Here is a 21,727-nt window from a genome sequence, read left to right on the forward strand (position 1 = left end):
TAGTGTTTGCAACCAACGTATATGGATACGTATGGAAGCACACTATACAGGAGAAAAAAAAAGCAGCAATAAAAGAAAAATGTGTATGAGGCAGAGACACACGCTGGCCGGCCTACAAGCAGACGTGCCTGCAGGACACACTACACAGCGTGGGTCTGCACTCACACAGCCCTTGCAGACAGCTGTGAAAACAGCGCTGCTAGGGAAAAGCAAGCTACAGTGGTGGTTTATGTAGCCTGGATAAAGCACAATATTGTTTTTAGAATCGCTATTTCTAACTGTCCCTCACAGTCTTCTACAGCAGCCTGTCCCTAACTGAATTCACAGCAGAGTGACCAGAAATGGCGGCTGCAGCGCTTTTTATAGTGCATCATGACATCATTTCAGCAGCCAATCACAGCCATGCCAGTAGTTAACATGCCTACATGCCTAACAGGATATGCCCACACTTCTGAGGATCCCCATTGGCTGAATCAAATCGAGCGGGCTCCTAGCATTATGGGAACTTCAGATTCCGGTATTCGATATGAAAAAAGTATCGGAACTAAGTATCGGAATTCCGATACAGCTAATATCGGCCGATACCCGATACTTGCGGTATCGGAATGCTCAACACTACTTGTAATATGTTAATGGTTTTCAACTGAGTGAACACCAATGGAAATATCGTCGGACACAACACTGGACCAATATATACAGGAATGATTAGTTTATTACCATCTAATTGTTCCCCTTGTAATTTTACAGAGGTGAGAGAAATAACTATATGCACCATTTGCCTCCATTGGCCCAAGTTGCGGAGAAGCATTTTCTTCTTATCGCCATATTAATTTTTATGCTATGGGATTGTAAGACTTGTCCTTTATCCACAGCAGCTCATTTTCAGAACTATGTTAAAAGCGACAACACTCATACAGCATGCATACTATCTAGAATGTAGAGTTTTGCCACCTGCACAGCTCTCAGCCACCCACTTGTGCAGGAACCTGCAGCCGGCCCTACTATCTTTTAGTACTGCATCACCATTGGCATTTTTTCCGGCACAGATGACCCTAGTTGTACAAGAAAAAAATGAAGGGGATGCAGCTATACATTAATGTCTCTTTCATTATCAGGATCAGTGGGTGTAGCAGAGGTTAAACTCCCACCACTGGTGATATCCGATTGCTTCATGGGATGAGTAAACCCCTATATCAACCTAGCTTCCCGCAGTCACCTGTAGAGGGAATGTAGCAGTTTATCACTTACTAGTATACCATAGCTTCAAACTGTCTTGGATTCAGTGGGACTGTCCCGAATATCAGGGTTTTGTCCCGAGTCCCGACTTCAACTCACTCTTTTCTCTCGGCATAGTCTCTTTATCACTCCATAGCTCCTCCTCCTCGGTGAGCAGTGCTCTACTCCCACTTCCATTAATTAAATAAACATTTCTTTTCTGCTCTGGTTTCCTCAGGAATCAAACTCACAACCTCTATCTTTGTGAGCAGCAGCTAAAGCTACATTGATCTGCTTTGGAGAATTTGATGTATTTGAAGTTGTCTTGCAGGTTGTGAGCCCACGGGCAGATTATACTGGTACATAGAGATATATCTGTATATAGCAGTGAAACACAGAAAAACACAATAAAATGTGTAAAAATACTCTGTTGTAAAAAAGTAACAGTAAACAGCAAATGCTAGTAAAAAGATGATAAAAAAGCAGGGTATTTGGTTGATACGCTTTTTGTAAAAAATATATACTAAGCCGCTCTACCAAACGTCAAGGTAACCCATATCAGAGCAGCGCTCCGCCTGTAATCGTATTAACCCCCAAGATGGATTTACGCCGTGGGACGTGACTGAGCAGTCAGACAGGTAATGTATATTGTTGGTTTATTATTTTCACCTTTTTTCCAGGAGAATGAGGGCGTCGCAAAGGAATTACCAGTGTAATAAAGATTTAAACAATGTGTGTGTTGTATTTTTTTCAATAAAATAATTTATTCTTAAGGGGGTTTTACACATAGTGATATCGCTAGCGATATCGCTATAATGTCACCGATATCGCTATGTGTGATACTTACCTCCGACCGGCTCCCCCGCTGTTCATCGCTGATCGCACGAGAATGTCCGGCTCTATTTCTCGTTGGGCGCTTCCTGCTGGGCTTCCTGCTGTGACGACGAGCGACGCGTGGATGCGGGCGGGAGGACGTCAGGATCGCTGTGTGTGAAAGGTGAGTATCGTCCGCTGTATCGCTGCTGCATCGCTGTGAGGTCTGCCTGTGTGACAGCTCACTAGCGATCATTTAGCGATGCACCAGCGATCCTGACCGGGGTGGATCTCTGGTGCATTGCTAAATGTAAAGGGGCCTTTAGTGTGTGTGTGTGTGTGTATCTGTTTATTTAACCCTTCATTTACTATAGGATTAGTAATGCATAGGTGTCTTATTGACACCTCTCCATTACTAATCCGGAATTAATGTCACTTTACCATAGCAAAGTGACATTAACCCCTTATTACCCCACTTGCCACTGCTACAGGGCAAGTGGGAAGAACCAGGCAAAGCTCCAGAATAGGCGCATCTAACAGATGTGCCTTTTCTGGGCAGCTGGGGGCTGCTGTTTTTAGGCTGTGGGGGGCCAACATCAATGGCCCCTTACCAGCCTGAGAATATCAGCCCTCAGCTGTCAGCTTTAGTCAGGTTGGTTGTCAAAAATAGGGGGGCCCCACGCCGTTTTTTAAATTATGTATTTAAATAATTTAAAAAAACAGCATGGGGCACCCCCCTCTATTCTTGAAAACCATCCTTGATGAAGCTGACAGCTGAGGGCTGCAGCCTCCAAATGTAAGTTTCGTCTGGATGGTTCATAAGATGAAAACCACGTCAGGTTTTGATTCATTCTTCTCTCCTGCTGGCAGAGCAGGAGAGAAGAATCACAGCCGCGGTCAGCACCAGCCGCCGGGAACAGCGCTTACAGTAGCCCCTTCTTCCCAGTGGCCGTCCGTTAGCATGGAGGACAGTGTGAACTGTTATCCGTGTGCATCACGTGTTGCGGGCCATGTGTCCGTGTTAAAACGGACATGTCTCCGTGTTTTGCACACGCACACACGGTCCATGAAAACACGCTGACATCTGCATAGACTCATTCATTTGAATGTGTTTACGTGTGTCACTGTCTCCGGTACGTGAGAAAACTGTCACTACACGTACCAGTGCCACTGACGTGTGAAAGAGGCCTTAGATGTGTGTCTACCATTACAACCAAAGCGGAGTGATGGTAGCATTTTCTCTTTTAATATAGAGCAGGACATGTAAACTCATGATACAATCAATGAAATGTAGCACCCAACACCAGCAGCACTCATGCCAGATTATCAATCTGGGCCTGAGGCCCACATAAGGATACTGCCACCACCATGTGTAGGTACCATGCATGTTTCCTTGTACTTCTCACCTTTGTGACCATCAATTCCATAAACATTTGTCTTTGTTTCATCGCTCCGGAGTATAGTATATGTCATATTTTTCAGCATTGGTGCTGACAAATCATACGCAGACTGTTTTGTGTATAGGCTTTAGGAGAGGTTTCCTTCATGGATGACACCTATTCATGCAATTCCTCTGCAGTGTAAACCATATTGTGTCAATGGAAACACTCACTCCTATCTGACTATCTACTTCTGTAGCTATATACCTAGAACTTGCATGTCGATTTTCTTCAAAAGTTTTCATCAGAAAATGCTCCTGTTTAAATGTTACTGTAACTTACGTGGTCGGCCTGGTCATCTCTGTGACACGATTTCCATCTCACAGTTGAAGTGTACCTATGATAAAAATTACAGACCTCTCCATTCTTTGTAGGTGGGAAAACTTGAAAGATCTGCAGTGTATCAAATACCGTATATACTCGAGTATAAGCAGACCCAAGTATAAGCCGAGGGACCTAATTTTGCCACGGAAAACTGGGTAAGCTTATTGACTCAAGTATAAGCCGGGTATGCATTGTCCCCTCATCACTGTCCTTGCATGCGTTGCTCCCCCGTCCTGTCCAGGTATGCATGGCTCCCCTATCGCTGTTCTGGTATGCATGGCTCCTTATCCCCTATCCGTGTATGAATGGTTCCTATAAAAAAAAAAAAATCCTACTCACCTTCCACGTGCCCTCTAAGCATTTCGTTGGTCCCAGCACAGGCAGCTCTTCCTGCCGAACGATCACGTGTCTCCACTCATTAAGGTAATGAATATTCCCTCCACGCCTATGGGAGTGGAGAGGCATACATATTCATTACCTTAATGAGCGAGGCCATGTGATCGCTCGGCACAGGAAGAGCTGCCGGTGCCGGTACCAACAACATGCTGCGAGGGAGCGCAGGAGGGTGAGTAGGATGTTCTCTGGAAGCCGTCGGCTGCGGGTGTCACTGTGAGCACTATAAGAGAAATGAATATTAATTTCTCTTTAGCAGCAGCACAGGCTTTAGCCACAGCCGCCAACTCCTGCCTCCTGTGACTCGCTGCTCCGCTGCTCTCCCTCCCCAACCGGCTTTCTGGGACAAATGACTCGTGTATAAGCCGAGGGGGGGGTGTTTTCAGCACAAAAAAATGTGCTGAAAAACTCAGCTTATACATGAGTATATAAGGTACTTTTTTGCCCCACTGTATATAGTAGATAATACAGGATTACCAGTCACAGTAAGTGATACCATAGCTCCCTCTGCCTTCAAAATGAGATTTGTCCAGTTTAGAGAATGACAAATTTATACTTTTATACAAATATTTTATATTTATCAAAGTGTTTTTGCCAGATTTTGGTTTTCACACCATTCCCTGACAGATCTGTCAAAGTGGATGACGCATGGGCAGGATGGGGTATGGCAATACCCGTCTCACAAATTCTTCAAAAGTTGCACCAGTCTCTGACAGGTGTCACATCTCAGACGAGGAGCACGGACTGATAAGATGAGCCTATGTCATTAAATAATGTGTCTCCCCAAATGAATTATATGCATCTTATGGTACCATGCTCTTTCATTAAGATTGAATTCATTATAGGGCAAATGTGCACCTCCGCAACTCACCACATTTGGCCCCCGACATCAGGAATAGCTGATTGGCAGGGGTGCTGGGTGACTATTCCCCGCCAATCAGATGTTGATGACCTATCTTAAGGATAACCGATTTAAGTGATTATATTAAAAAATTACATTGACGAAGACCAGATTTCATTTAGAAAAATCCTTGCTCTATGTGCAATGTTTTGTGACTGAAGATTGTATATTGACAAATTTATGGTTGTTATGCCTTTTGTCAAGCTCATATCTAACTTTTTGTATTTTAGGTTATGGCGCTTCCACTCAATCCCGTAGAAAGACTCCCATTGTTATCTGTTATACTTCTTAGTCTGCTGAGTTATGGCAATGGAGGTGGCTACTATGGAATGAAACCATTACCTCCACAGATTCCTCAATACCAGCCTATGGGACAGCAAATGCATCACATGCCGATGGGAAAAGATGGCACACCAATGGGACATATTGGAAAAGAGAAGGCACACATGCCACATTATGGAAAGGACATACCTCAAATGCCAATGTTTGGCAAAGATATGATGCCAAGAAAAGATGGAAAAGGTAGATATATTCTGAAAGTTGAAGGGTTCTTATAACCATAAAAAAGTAATTTTATAACTTTTGTAAATGACGCTGTTCTCCTGAATCTGGTGTTGGTATTTTTTTTCAAGTGCCTCTTCATTCCTGAGATGGGGCCCCCTCTTCCCGTTATATAAATCTAGCATTTTTTAGCCGCCTACTGGGTATGGTCCTCAAGAAAATAACCACGGAAAAGAGTTGATGGTCATGCCCATTTGACTTAAAAAAAATACTAGATTTAGAATTATATAGGAAAGAAAAGCTATATTTTTCGAATAGAGAAGCGCAGGAATAAAAGAAAAATGCCACATTCAGAAGAACAGCAGCATTTACACCAGATTAAAAAATCACATATTTATGTCAGGTGACAGGTACTTATTTGTCATTTTCCTCTATAGATTTTAATGAGGACCTGATTTCTTTGTGTACAGATTTGTTGTATGACTCATGGGCTTATGTAGACAAACCTCAGCATTGATACAAACAGTAAACACAATTGTTTTTTGTGACAGGTTTAGAGGATTAGCTGTCTCCTTGATTGCACGTGTGCTTCAGGCACCCCAAAACACAGCAAAACCATAGAAATGATCTGGAACATACGTTGTTATACATTCAAAGTATAGCACGTTCACATTGTATATATATAATCTATAGGAACACAAAAAGCGTAATAGGGTCTTATCTGGGTTAATAGTGAAACAACGAAATAAATTTACTCACCCTTTCCAGGAGAGATTTAAGCATGAAAGATCCGTAGTCAGCTTGACTTGTCATCCCCTGAGGAAGAAGTGTTATATGCTTCGAAATGCGTTGGGAAATAAATGGTTAATCTTTCAACATAACCTGGATTTGGATTTGGTATTTTGTCAAGCAGCGCACTGAAGTCCATGAATTAGTTCCACAAAAAAACTGATGACGTTCACATTGTGGCCACAGACAAAACCCTAGAAAAAAAACAAAATGAGCAAATACCCAGTAGTAAGTAAGTGGTAATAACATAAGGTACTTTATTAAAACTATTTTGATAAAAGCCATCTCACCGTGACAAGGTGACCCAGACAGGACAGTCCTATCTTATAGTATTAAAACCTCACCTTGCGTCAGCGAGCCTCAAAGTAAATGGGGGAGACCTGTCCATGGGATGCTATATAGATAAAATGCTTAGCTCAAAAATGGGGTACCACGCTCCTGTTTGAACAAAGTACAAGAAACTACAGGAAAACCAAAGGAATGAGCAGGAGTATAAGTTGGTATGTAACAAGGTGGCACGGGGTGGTAGTTATGGCGGAGTCACTTAAAGCTACATTCTACGAGCAGAGTCCACTGAGCAAACAGTCAGCGAGCACCCCGGCCCCTTGCACATAAAATAGGACAGCTGCAACCCAGGCAATTTACCTCTTGTCTACGGTCACTGCAGCACGGGCAATCAGGATACAGGAACATGGTTAAAATCCAACCGGGATAACAGTTTACTGTAGAGTAGTGAAAAGGTAATAAAAGTAGAAAAAAAATGGAAAGATGTAGGTAGAGTAATTCAAGTAAACTTCCTGCTCTTTCCCTAGTTCCTTCACTGTCGTATCAGCGGCAGCAGCAATAGCGGCAGCAACGGCAGCCGGAGTAACAATCACAGTCTTCAAGCAAATTCCTGGAAGCTTATAGTCTTCGGCGGGGCACTATTCAGTCCCGCTATCCACTTCACTACCCGTGGGTCTGGGGCAGCAGTCTTTACTTTCCCCTCCTGGGGTATTGTCAGCTCCTGGTTATTGCAGAGCACCTTGCCCTGGGCAAGCCTGCCCGGGCATTGACTGGAACAGGAACTTCCCGTTCCTTTTGGGGCTATAAGCCCAACCCCCTGGGTTAACCCCTTCTGCCCCTGCCTCTAACACGTGCAACCAAATTTGACAGTATAAGGCACAGAGAACAATACAGAGCAAAAGGGGCATTACAAATTGCATTAACACTATCAAAACATTAAGGTACATAAATACACCATTCGGGTGCTGCATAAAGCGCACAGGCCCGGCGCACAGGGAGAGAAGGGGCAGACGATACCACCTCCTTAAAGGTATACGTGCAATGTATAAGAGCATGTTGACATTTTGACCATTTCACAGACAAAACTTAACAAAACTTAAGTAAAAATAAAGTGGGCATGTACCTTGTAGTAAGTAAATAGTAATGATACATGTAATAACATAGGGTACTTAGTTAACACTATTTTCTTCAAAAAACCGTAGAAGTCATCCCACCGCAACAAGGTGAACCCAAATCGGAACAATCATATCTTCTAGTATTAAAACCTCACCTTGTGTCAAGTGACCTCAGTGTATTTAAAAGCAGATCAAGACAAGGGCCCGACTGTTGACACTCCAAAACACAGTCCATACCACACAAGTGGTAGCAATCAGTTTTATTGGTTCTGTATATAAATCAGCCAAAGTAAAACACAAATGATACAATATACAGCTCTGGCAAAAATTAAGAGACCACTGCACAGTTTTATAAAAATTAGCTTCTCTACATGTCTGACAGCCATTCCATTCCAGTGTCAGTTGAACGCCAACCAGCGTACACCTCATTCTACTTAATGTGCTTTTGATGAGGTGATCACCTGAACCAAATCTTATTTAAAGAAGGAAAGTATAAAGAACCCTGCTGTGGTGTTCACAATCCTCTTGCAATAGGACAAGCTGGATGGCAAAACAAGTGCTAGTAATATCCCAAAAGTAATAGGAATGAAAAAATAACTTTTAACCATGTTAAAGGAGTTGAAAAGAAAACTCTTGAGTGAAGAAAAGAAGGGCTCAATTCTGGCTTTACTAACAGAGTGATACAGTGAGCATCATGTTGCCTTCATCCTTAAAATTTCTAAGACGGCAGTCCATTACAACAAGTTCAAGCAGCAGATATTGGGGACAACAAAGCTACAGATCGGTAGAGGGCAAAAACGACTCTCCACTGACCAGGATGACCGTCATCTTATTCGAATGTCACTCAGCAACCGCAGGATGACATCAAGTGACCTACAAAAGGCTTGGCAAATGGCAGCTGGGGTGAAGTGCAAGGCAAGAACAGTTTGTAACAGGCTCCTAGAGGCAGGGCTCAAGTCATGTAAAGCTATAAAAAAGCCTTTCATAAGTGAGAAACAAAGGAGAGCCAGGATTGGACCATAGAGGAATGGAGTAAGGTAATCTTCTCTGATGAGTCTAATTTTCAACTTTGCCCAGTACCTGTCGTCTAATGGTTAGACGGAGACCTGGAGAGGCGTACTGTCATGATCCCAGTGCAAGTTTTTGAGCTACACGTCAGGGGTTAATGTCTGAAGCTCAGTGCAGGTTTTGACCGGCACACCTGGGGTTAATGACTGTGGCCTCTCTTTGATTCAGGGAGAGCTTCTTAAACCCCTGGGAAGCTCCAATCCCTGTCAGTTATACTTTTGCCGAGTGTGGTGATCTCTGTGTGCCTGTGCCTGTTCGTTGTTATAGCTTGTTTATATGGTTCTGACCCGGTTCTGTTCCCAGTTGTGAGTTTGCCTGTTGATTCTGTACTGCGCTACCCTCTCTGTGTATGACTCATTGCCTGTGACCTGACTACTCTCTGCTCGCCCCTCTTGTACCTTCCAGCTATCTCTGTGTATGACTCATTGGCTACGTCCTGACTATCCTCCCTGTCTATGCCCCTTGGTAACTTTGCCCCGCAGTTACCCTGCTAGGAGTTCTCTTGCAGCTCCTAGCTCTTTGGAGTTTAGGCCACGCCCCCAGCAGTCACGTGCTTCAGGTCCTGCTGTTCTGAAGTACGCATCTACTTGGCTGCTGCCCGCTCCACAGGTATCTTTGAGCACAGTTCGCTTTACTCAGGACATGCGCACTGGCTCAGTGAGCCAGTTCAGTGCGGTGTTCATGACATTATAACTGACCTTGAACTTTTTTTTTTTTTTCTTCACTTCTGCAGCATGGACCCAATGTGTGCTTTATCTGAGCAGGTGAAATGCTTGACTCAGTCGCTGCAGAAGCTTAGTTTGAAACACCGAGCTCTGGCCCAGTCCCAACGGCGGGTTGAGGACTCAGTTCAGGGGGTGCTTTCTGCAGGCTTTCAGCAGGTGGGGAATAGAGATGTCTTTTTAGTCCCACCCGAATCCCCTGTAAAATTGCCAGATACGTTTTCTGGTAACAAAAATGAATTTAGAGCATTTAAGGAGGGCTGTAAGCGCTTTTTCTCCTTGAGACCCCACTCCTCTGGGGCTGAGAAACAGAGGGTGGGGGTGGTTATGTCCCTGCTTAGGGGGTCCCCGCAAGCCTGGGCATTTTCGCTTTCCTCTTCTGCCCCTGAGAGAATGTCTGTGGATGCGTTTTTTGAGGCCTTAGGGCTTATTTATGATGATCCTAATAGAGTGCGTTTGGCTGAGGACAAGGTGATGAGTGTCTGTCAGGGGGAGCACTCGGCCAAGTAGTTCTGTACTGAATTCAGACGTTGGGCAGTCGAGATCTCTTGGAGTGATGCCGCCCTTCGGGGGCTGTTTCGTAGAGGCCTGTGTGAACGTCTGAAGGATGCCTTGGCACTCCATCCTCCACCTAACTCCCTGGAGGATGTCATGACCCAAGCAGTTCGCATGGATCGCAGACTGCGGGCTAGAGGCGTTATGCAACTGGAAACACCAATATTATTCAGTGGAGATGAGACCCGGACTCTTCCTGTGGCTATGGAGGTGAGCGCTGTCACCTGTGAGGAAAAGGAAAGAAGACACCGCTGGGAGAAGCAGTTGTGCCTCTATTGTGGAGAATCTGGACACTGGAAGAAGAACTGCCCCTCCTGTCCGTCATCCTCCAGGATGGCGGGAAACGACTAGGTCTGGGTAGTTGTCGAGGAGGCTATCCAGACCTTCAGGTACAATTTTCCTCATGTGCAAAAATGGTGCTGCAGGTGGAACTGGAACTTGGTAATGGTCCGGTTCAGACTACTGCTTTTGTTGACTGTGGTTCTGCTGTGAACCTGATTGATACCAAAATTATGACTTTTAATAAGATAGGGACAGTCAGGCTTCAGGATCCTGTTAAACTTGTGGCAATTGACTCGTCCCCTCTTATCCAGGACAGTATCTGTTTCAGGTCTGAACTTTTTTCTCTAAAAGTGGGTTCCACTCATGTGGAAAAACTAAGTTGTCTTGTGTTAGATAACTTGCCTGCAGGACTGGTACTGGGGATGCCTTGGCTTCAATGCCATAATTGGGTTACAGGGGAGATCACTCAATGGGGATGCTAGGATAAATGTGGCAACCTGGGACATCTTGTTAACTCTGTTAAATCCGTATCTGTGTCGTCTGTCGGTCTGGAAGGTATTCCGGAGTACCTGAAGGATTTCGAAGACGTTTTTTCCGAATGTGAGGCTGAGGCGCTGCCACCACATAGTCCCTACGATTGTGCCATTGAGTTAGTACCCGGAGCCAAGTTACCTAAGGCTCGTTTGTTCAATTTGTCCGGGCCTTAGCGCCAAGCCATGAAGGAGAAAAATAGCTGAGAGTCCCGTAAAGGGCATATCAGGCCTTCTGTGTCACCTGTGGCAGCAGGATTCTTCTTTGTGAAGAAGAAAGATGGTGGTTTGCAGCTGTACCTCGACTTTCGGGAACTTAACAAGATAACGGTTAGGAACACTTACCCGCTGTCTCTCATCCCAGACTTATGTAACCAGTTAGCTGGGGCCCAATGGTTCTCCAAGCTAGATCTCCGGGGGACCTACAATCTGATAAGGGTTCGGGAAGGGGAAGAGTGGAAAACTGCGTTCCTCACATCAGAAGGACTCTTTGAAAACCTGGTAATGCCATTTGGGTTAACTAATGCACCCGCTATTTTCCAAAATTTCATCAATGTTGTGTTTTCTGACCTGATAGGCCGTTTTGTTCTTATTTATTTGGATGACATTTTGGTGTATTCCCCGGACAGCCAATCTCACTTGCAACATCTACAGACAGTTCTCCAGAGACTCAGGGAGAACCAATTGTTCGCCAAATTGGAAAAATGTTCGTTTTTTGTACAAGAACTGTCTTTTTTGGGGTTGATTGTGTCCTGTGAGGGGTTTCGTATGGATCCTAGGAAGGTGCTGGCGATCGCTGACTGGGTTCAGCCTCGAGATATCAAGGGGCTCCAGCACTTCCTAGGATTTGCGAACTATTATCGGAAATTCATTAAAGGTTTCTCATAAGTGGTTAAACCACTCACGGATCTTACCCAGAAGGGCACTGATGTTAAAAATTGGTCTGTACTCGCTAAGGAGTCCTTCTCAGCTATTAAGAAATGTTTCATGTCCGCCCCAGTGTTGATACAACCAGACTCGTCCAAACCATTCATTGTGGAGGTGGATGCCTCTGAAGTGGGGGTGGGGGCTGTGCTGTCCCAGGGTCCATCCACCCTTACTAATCTCAAACCCTGTGCCTTCTTCTCCAAGAAGTTCTCTTCAGCCGAGAGAAACTATGATGTAGGCAATAGAGAACCTCTTGCTGTCAAGCTGGCATTCGAAGAATGGAGGCACTTTTTGTAAGGGGCGGCTCACCCTATCACGGTTGTCACGGATCATAAAAATCTGGCATACCTTGAATCTGCTATGAGGCTTACTCCTAGACAATCCCATTGGTCACTTTTTTTTCACAATTTCAATTCTCCATTACTTTTCGACCGGGGTCCAAAAATGTTAAAGCGGATGCCCTGTCCAGAAGTTTTGACCCGGTGTCTCCCCCCGAGCAGCCGTCCTCCATTCTTCCCCCAGGGGTGGTAGTGGCGGGGGTCTCATCTGAGTTGGAACAACAAATTCTAAGGGCTCAGGCCCTAGCTCGGGCAACCAGGCCAGGGGATAAATTGTTTGTTCCAGATTTATTGCGGCCTAGACTTCTGCAGGAGTCTCATTAGTCCAGGCTGAGTGCTCATCCGGGTATCACGGCCACTAGAGGCAGTAGCCAGAGGTATTTGGTGGCCTTCACTGAGGTCCGATGTCAAGAAATTTGTTTCTGCTTGTGGTGTGTGTGCCCGTTCCAAAAGCTCGCATAACCGGCCGGCTGGGGAACTCACACCTTTACTGATTCCTGATAGGCCATGGACTCATCTCTCCATGGATTCCATTACCGGCCTTCCACCTTCCAGGGGCAATACCATGATCTGGGTGGTGGTGGATAGGTTTTCTAAACAGGCCCATTTCATTCCCTTGGCAGCACTACCCTCAGCAGAAACATTGTCAAGGTTGTTTGTACAGCATGTGGTCCGATTGCATGGGGTACCCCTGAATGTTGTGTCTGACAGAGGTGTGCAGTTTGTGGCCAAATTTTGGAGGGCGTTCTGTATGAAATTGGGCATCTCACTCTCCTTCTCGTCGGCATATCACCCGGAGAGTAATGGTCAGACAGAACGCACCAATCAATCCCTGGAACAAATTCTCAGGTGTCTGACCTCCGCCAGACAGGAGGATTGGTGTGATGCGTTACCGTTGGCGGAATTCGCTTTTAACAACCGGGTGAGTCAGTCCACCAACATGTCCCCATTCCTGATTAATTATGGGTTTAATCCGCATTTTGGGGAGTTTTCACGGGTGGATTCCGGTTGTCCAGGGGTAGAGGGGTCCATTCAACGGTTAAAAAACCTCTGGGATGAAGTCCAGGGTAATATCTCTCGGGCCCAGGGGAGGTACAAATATTTTGCTGACAAAAAGAGAGCCACGGGTGACATGTTTCGGGTGGGAGAGAAGGTTTGGCTTTCCACACGTAACATCAACTTAAAGGTACCATCAGCTAAGTTGGGACCAAAGTTCATTGGTCCGTACGAGATTATGGAGATAGTCAACCCAGTGGCATATAGGCTGCGTCTCCCTGCCTCTTTAAAAATATCCAATGTGTTCCATAAGTCTCTGCTGCCCGCTCCACAGGTATCTTTGAGCACAGTTCGCTTTACTCAGGACTCGCACACTGGCTCAGTGAGCAGTTCAGTGCGGTGTTCTTGACACGTACAAGCCGCAGTGTCTTGTACCCACTGTAAAATTTGGTGGAGGATCGGTGATGATCTGGGGATGCTTCAGCTAGGCTGGAATTAGGCATGCTAATCTTTGAGAAGGACGTATGAATCAAACCGCATACAAGGTTATCCTGGAAAAACAGTTGATTCTTTCTGCTCAGGCAATGTTCCCCAACTCTGAGGACTGGTTTTTCCAGCAGGACAATGCGCCATGCCACACAGCTAGGTCAATCAATGTGTGGATGAAGGACCACCACATCAAATCCCTGTCATGGCCAGCCCAATCTCCAGATCTCCCTTTGAAAACCTCAGGAATGTAATCAAGAGGATGATGGATAGTCACAAGCCATCAAACAAAGAAGAACTGCTTACTTTTTTGTACCAGGAGTGGCATAAGGTCACCTAGTGTGAAAGACTGGTGGAAAGCATGCCAAGACGCATAAAAGCAGCGATTAAAAATCATGGCTATTCCACAAAATATTGATTTCTGAACTCTTCCTGAGTTAAAACATTAGTATTGTTGTTTCTAAATGAACTTCTTTTCTTAGCAATATTTGTGGTCTGCAAGCACTGCATTTTTTTGTTATTTTGACCATTTCTCATTTTCTGAAAATAAATACAAAATTTATTGCTTGGAAATTCGGAGACATGTTATCAGTAGTTTATAGAATAAAAGAACAATTTACATTTTACTCAAAAATATACCTATAAAGAGAAAAATCAGACAAACAGAAAATTTTGCAGTGGTCTCTTAATTTTTGCCAGAGCTGTAAAATCTTTGACCGGTTGGCCATTAACTGTACATGTTAATCCTAACTCACCGGAGCTGATCCAAGTGCACAGCTCCAAACCAAACAATTAGGCCGGGGTCACACTAGAGAGAAATACGGACGAGTGAGAGGCGTAAAAACCACTCATTGCACACGGACCAATGATTCTCTATGGGGTAGCTCCCATCAGCCGTATATTTCTCGCGCGTATTTTATGGTCCGTGCCAATCGCAGCATGCTGCGATTGTCAACGTATTCCAGCCGAAATACGCCAATGCAAGTCTATGGGTGCGCAAAAAAACATATTACACACGGACCAGATGTGTGACTTGTGAGAAATACGCACCCGGTGTCCTTTAGAAAAGCCGGCAATTCAGTGAACGATGCAGTAAAATCACACTGACAGGTTTAATAAAGAAACAAAAGAATAGATATATCATAGAATACATATATATATATATATTGTGAGGTAGCGCTGTCATTTAGTTAGAGGATTCTTGCTAGGCAAATCACATCCAGCACGGATTTTCCATCAAAACATAGCAGTCCATGCGGTTTATTATTCATCATAAACAGGGGTGAACCTAGCCTCTCTGCTGCCTGAGGCGAACAGCAAAATGACGCCCCCCCCACACACAAAGTAAATTCTCATATCTATCCTGTAAAACTAAGTATAGTAGTGGACATTTTGATTTAGATAAATAGAAAAAAAAAGGTGTCCAAACACAAGGATGTCAGCGGCATCACACGCACATAGAAGAACAACACAAAAGTATCCAGAACAAGGGTCATTAATGGCAATGGTAGGCCTGGCACAGGGCCAGATTGGGACAAAAATGCAGCCCTGCCACACAAATCCCACCAGCCCACAAACTATAACACTCCTCGCCCTGATCAGTGAATTTTTGCTATACTTTGTTGTCCCCTCATCACTCTCTTTAAGGAGTTATTTGAAGAGCCACATGTGAATGGCACCACAGTGCGTATGACTGACCACAGCTCCATTTACATGGTGCTCTTCAAAGCTATGTTTCCCAGGATCATGGGGGTCCCAGCTGTCGGATCCACAACAAACAGATAGTCATCCCCTATCCCCACATAATGCTCCATACAGTATTATGTGCCCCATATATTACTTCGTACAGTATAATGGGCCCCATATAATGCTCCATACAGTATAATGGGCCCCATATATTACTCCATACAGTATAATGGGCCCCATATATTACTTCATACAGTTTAATGGGCACTATATATTACTGCATACAGTATAATGTGCACCATATATTACTTCATACAGTATAATGGGCCCTATATATTACTTCATACAGTATAATGGGCACCATATATTACTTCATACAGTATAATGGTCCCCATATATGACTTCATACAGCATAATGGGCACCATATATTACTTCATACAGTATAATGGGCCCCATATAATTCTTCTCCCCAAACCCCGCTGCTCTGGTCTCCTCAGTGTATTCTGATCCTCCGCACTGCTTGGCGCAGGGACATCATTAACTTTACGTATATAATTGTCCACTTAGACTGATAGTAATGGTGATTTGTTTGTACTCTGTTGTCTGGGGCTGGCCCACTTTATGGGGGTGCTGAGGGCATATGATTATACACCAGTAAAAAGTATGAGAGGCACAATATGACCAGTGCCACCTAGTTTTCCTACCCCTCTTATTCTACTGGTACTGTGGGCACACTGACTGGTACTGAGGGAAAGAAAGAAAGAAAGAACAGAGAGAAAAAAAACAGAGGGAGAAAGAAAGAAAGAACAAAGAGAGAAAGAAAGAGGGGAAAGAAAGAAAGACGAGAGAGAGAAAGAAAGAGGGGAAAGAAAGAAACATAGAAAGAAAGAACCAAGAGAGAGAAAAAAAAGAGAGATTAGAGAGATAAAGAAACAGAGAGAGAAAGATTCTATAAAGATACTATAGCAGCCCGGCTCCTACTGTAGTGCCCACCTGAGCCTCCCGATGCAGGACATATCATGATCGGCTTACCTGGCCGGCAACCCCGAGTCCAAGGCGATCCTGCTGTCCGCGCTGTTGGAGGAGGACACAGTGATGGATCTGAAACATTCCCTGAAGTGCCTTCATGGTTCCGTAACAATCTACTCCGGAAATTACCTAATTTCCGTTCAGCTTCTAGCACATCACTTCCGGTAGAACGTCACGTGTACTCCTGTATCCGCGGGAAAAGTAAGCTCCCAGCCGGGGCAGTGGGACAGAATCTCTCTCAAAATCGGGACTGTCACGCTGGGAGGTATGAATGCTCCCCACCATACACCTGGTACACGTATGGCTCTGCACACATCATAAACACACGGTTCCGCTTTTTATGCCTCGCACACACACAGCTCCGCTCTGTACACCTCGCACACACACGGCTCCACTCAGTACACACATGGCTCCACTCCGTAAACCTCGTACACATGCGCTCTGCTCCGTACACCTTGTACACACGTGGCCACGCTCTGTAAACCTTGTACACAAATGGCTCCACTCCGTAAACCTTGTGCACATGCGGCTTTGCTCCATACACCTTGTACACTCGCAGTTCCGCTCCGTACACCTCGCACACACGCGGCTCCGTACACCTCACACATGTGCGACTCTGCTCCTTACACCTCGCACACGCGCTGCTCAGCTCCGTACACATCTCTGCTCTGTACACGTGCGGCTCCGCTCCGTGCACCTCGTACACATGCACAGCTCCACGGCTCTGCTCCGTGCACCTCGTACACACGCACGGCTCCGCTCCGTGCACCTCGTACACACCCATGGCGCTCCGCTCCGTGCACCTCGTACACACGCACGGCTCCGCTCCGTGCACAGCGTACACACGCACGGCTCCGCTCCGTGCACCTCGTACACACGCACGGCTCCGCTCCGTGCACCTCGTACACACGCACGGCTCCGCTCCGTGCACCTCGTACACACGCACGGCTCAGCTCCGTGCACCTCGTACACACTCACGGCTCCGCTCCGTGCACCTCGTACACACTCACGGCTCCTCTCCGTGCACCTCGAACACACGCACGGCTCCGCTCCGTGCACCTCGTACACACGCACGGCTCCGCTCCGTACACCTCGTACACACGCACGGCTCCGCTCCGTACACCTCGTACACACGCACGGCTCCGCTCCGTACACCTCGTACACATGCACGGCTCCGCTCCGTGCACACGCACGGCTCCGCTCTGTACACACGCACGGCTCCGCTCTGTACACACGCACGGCTCCTCTCCTTACACCTCGCTGTTGTGAGTTCTTTTTCCCCTTCCCCTTTGATGTATGATGAACTCCCTCTGCTGGTGAAGAGAGGTAGTGAAATTGATTGGGATGGGAAGAACCTGTCATCTGAACAGGCGGAGTGTGATTGGACATCTGGAATTTATGAGTGGATATAAGGCAGCCGACGCCCTGCAGGGTTTGCTGGTGATCCTTTCTGCTCTGAGCTCTGGCATCCAGTTTTAGTTCCTGTCTACTAAAAGCTAAGTTTTGCCCTGCTATTATTCCATGAGATTTTGTCTGGTTTCCTTAGTGTTGTATTCAGCCAGTCCTGTTGGGGGCTGTCTATTGCTTTGGGGTCTGCTCTGGGGCAGTTTAGATTTCCCCTTTCTTTCTTTAGGCTTATGTAGTTCTCTGGCTGTGACGAGGGGTCTAGGGCACCGTAGGAACCCCCCACGGCTACTGTTAGTTGTGGTAAATAGGATCAGGGGTCTGCAATCCGATAGATACCAACCTCTCCGGTTTTCTGGACTTAGCTTGTATTTTTGTTTTCTCCTCCTCCGGCGACTCATTCATAACACCTCGCACACACATGGCTCTGCTCCTTACACAGGGCCGGGCTGAGACCATAAAGCAGCCCTGACAGAAAAAAAAATTCACCAGCCCACATACAATGAATGTCCTCACCCAAATCGTAGAACACTGGCAGGTTGTGCCAACTTTTGCTTTAGCTCACACACACACACGTACCACACAGCTCACACAAGTAGCTCACACACAGCTCACACGTATCACACACAGCTTACACTTGTCACGCACACACACACAGCTCATATGTATCGCACACACAGCTCACACGTGTCACACACCCAGCTCACACGTATCACACACCCAGCTCACACACCACAGCTCACACGTATCGCACACACACACACAGCTCACACGTATCGCACACCCAGCTCACACGTATCACACACCCAGCTCACACGTATCACACAAACAGCTCACACGTATCACACACACACAGCTCACACGTAACACACACACACAGCTCACATGTATCACACACAGTTCGCACGTATCACACCCAGCTCACACGTATCACACACCCAGCTCACACGTATCACACACACACCCAGCTCACACGTATCACACACAGACACAGCTCACATGTATCACACACAGCTCACATGTATCACACCCACACAGCTCACACGTATCACACACACACACCCAGCCCACACGTATCACACACAGATACAGCTCACACGTATCACACACACAGCTCACACGTATCACACACAGCTCACATGTATCACACACACACACACAGCTTACATGTATCACACACACACAGCTCACACGTATCACACACACACAGCTCACGCGTATCACACACACACCCAGCTCACACGTATCACACACAGACACAGCTCACACGTATCACACACAGCTAACATGTATCACACACACACACACAGCTCACACGTATCACACACAGCTCACATGTATCACACACAGCTCACATGTATCACACACACACACAGCTCACACGTATCACACACACACACATAGCTCACACGTATCACACACTCTGTATCACAGCTCACACACAGGTAGCTCACAAAGCTCACGCTCACACAAGTAACTTACACACACATCACACAGCTCACGCTCACACACAGCTCACACGTATCACACACACATGTATCACACAACTCACACACATGTATCACACAACTCACACACAGCTCACACACACACACATGTATCACACAACTCACACACAGCTCACACACACATGTATCACACAACTCACACACACATATGTGTTATGATTGAGTCACCGAGGAGAAAAAAACAAAACACAAGCTCAGCCAATAAAAACAGAGAGGTTGGAAACTTGCGGATTGCAGACCCCTAATCCTATCACACAACTAGCAGTAGCCGTGGAGTGTTCCTACGGTGATCCTAGACACCTCGTCACAGCCGGAGATCTACATAAGCCTAAAGAGAGAAAAGGGAAAAACTGACTGCCCCAGAGCAGACCCCAAAGCAATAGGCAACCTCCAACATATAATGATGGTGAAGCAAGATGAAAACACTAACACAGATAGAAAGATAGGTTGAGCAAACGATGGGGCCCAAGCTAACTAAAAAGGACAGGATAGAAAAGCTGCTGTCTGCAATCCGAGAAAACCCTGCTAAAAAATATTACCAACACAACTGATAAGCAAAAAGGACCCTGAAGTCACTAGACTTCAAACCCTATATCAGCACTCAGAATATTCTGGAAGCAGAGCAAAAGAGAACACTGATCAAGGAAAAAGAATCCATCACACCCCCGGCCGGGGATGGCTGAACTCCAAAAAACAAGGTAAACAAAACCAAAACTAATAAGTTCAATAGCAGAGCAAAAACTTATCTTTGGGAAGCAGGAATCAGGCTGGTCTCCAAGAATTATATCTCAATTTCTGCCACAAATTTGTGCAGACATAACAAAGGCAAATAGGCAAAAAATAGATGAATCAATAAAACCAATCATTTATTAATAAATTTCATAAAATTCTTTTTTACAAGGAAATTTCTAAAAAAGGGAGTACAAATGTAATGATAGATGCTCACAGAATTAAGCTTTATGCAACATAATCACAGAATGTTTTTTTCTTTTCTTTTTTCATTTTTTACATACAAATAATCTCCAAATAGTGTTTATGTCTTAAGCATAAATTCATAAGCTATATTTATATAAACTTCTGTCTAAATATTTTTTAGGGAAAGACCCAGTAGTTCTAAAAGCAGAAGAAACACATCTTTGATTAAATAGTGTGAAATACACTCTGCTGAAGGTAAATAACAATTGGGTTTAACTCCCTATACTATGTGTATACCATGATAATCAAAGACAAGGCTAACTAATCCTTAATGGAGTAATCACAATGCATAAATGCTCAGATAGTAGCGACTTTTGTTCTCAATGTTTCTCTGATTAATTACAAATACTTATAAACAAAATTGCATAAGCTTACTTGATTGTGTAAATATGTACGCCCCCTATTGAGGAAGCCAGTATGGCGAAACGGCGCTGTCGGGGTAACCAGACACGTGTATGAGAGAGCCACAGAAGTTTTATACATGTAAGTTGTTGTATAATTGCAAACAGGATTGCATTGTTACATCATGCAGGAATAGCCTATTTCAAATTGAATCAGTATAGCTGGCATATTAAGCAGGACACATGATTAACCTGTAGTTCTCTGCACTAGGCATTGGATATATTCATATTAAGGAGAAATTTTCTTTGCCGCACACACAGTTAGGTTGTTCCTTTGTTACAACAATTAGATACTTATTTACACAATCAAGTAAGCTTATGCAATTTTGTTTATAAGTATTTGTAATTAATCAGAGAAACATTGAGAACAAAAGTCACTACTATCTGAGCATTTATGCATTGTGATTACTCCATTAAGGATTAGTTAGCCTTGTCTTTGATTATCATGGTATACACAGTATAGGGAGTTAAACCCAATTGTTATTTACCTTCAGCAGTGTGTATTTCACACTATTTAATCAAAGATGTGTTTCTTCTGCTTTTAGAACTACTGGGTCTTTCCCTAAAAAATATTTAGACAGAAGTTTATATAAATATAGCTTATGAATTTATGCTTAAGAAATAAACACTATTTGGAGATTATTTGTATGTAAAAAATTAAAAAAGAAAAGAAAAAAACATTCTGTGATTATGTTGCATAAAGCTTAATTCTGTGAGCATCTATCATTACATTTGTACTCCCTTTTTTAGAAATTTCCTTGTAAAAAAGAATTTTATGAAATTTATTAATAAATGATTGGTTTTATTGATTCATCTATTTTTTGCCTATTTGCCTTTGTTATGTCTGCACAAATTTGTGGCAGAAATTGAGATATAATATGCTGAATTGAGGTGGCTAATAGTTTTGGACTATTTTGTTATGTATAAAATTGGTCTCCAAGAATCCAGCAGAGAAATCACCAGCAACTCAGAAGGGTGTCGGCTGCCTTATATCCAGTCAGAAGTTCCCGTTACCCAGTCACCATCCACCTGATCAGGTGTTTA

The 21,727-nt window shown here is 44.8% G+C and overlaps 1 protein-coding gene across 2 annotated transcripts in view; it reads left to right on the forward strand.

The window, feature by feature from the left end:
* Nucleotides 1-21,727, forward strand: part of COL8A1 (collagen type VIII alpha 1 chain) — a 194,252-nt gene that overhangs the window by 158,199 nt on the left and 14,326 nt on the right. For both annotated transcript variants that reach the window (XM_073584400.1, XM_073584399.1), the window contains one exon: nt 5,316-5,607. In XM_073584400.1, the coding sequence (XP_073440501.1) occupies nt 5,316-5,607 (292 nt within the window). The remainder of the gene's footprint in view (nt 1-5,315; nt 5,608-21,727) is intronic.

The sequence above is a fragment of the Dendrobates tinctorius genome, unplaced genomic scaffold (assembly GCF_039654945.1).
Source record: "Dendrobates tinctorius isolate UK_male_01 unplaced genomic scaffold, ASM3965494v1 ptg000084l, whole genome shotgun sequence".
Taxonomy (NCBI): Eukaryota; Metazoa; Chordata; class Amphibia; order Anura; family Dendrobatidae; genus Dendrobates; species Dendrobates tinctorius.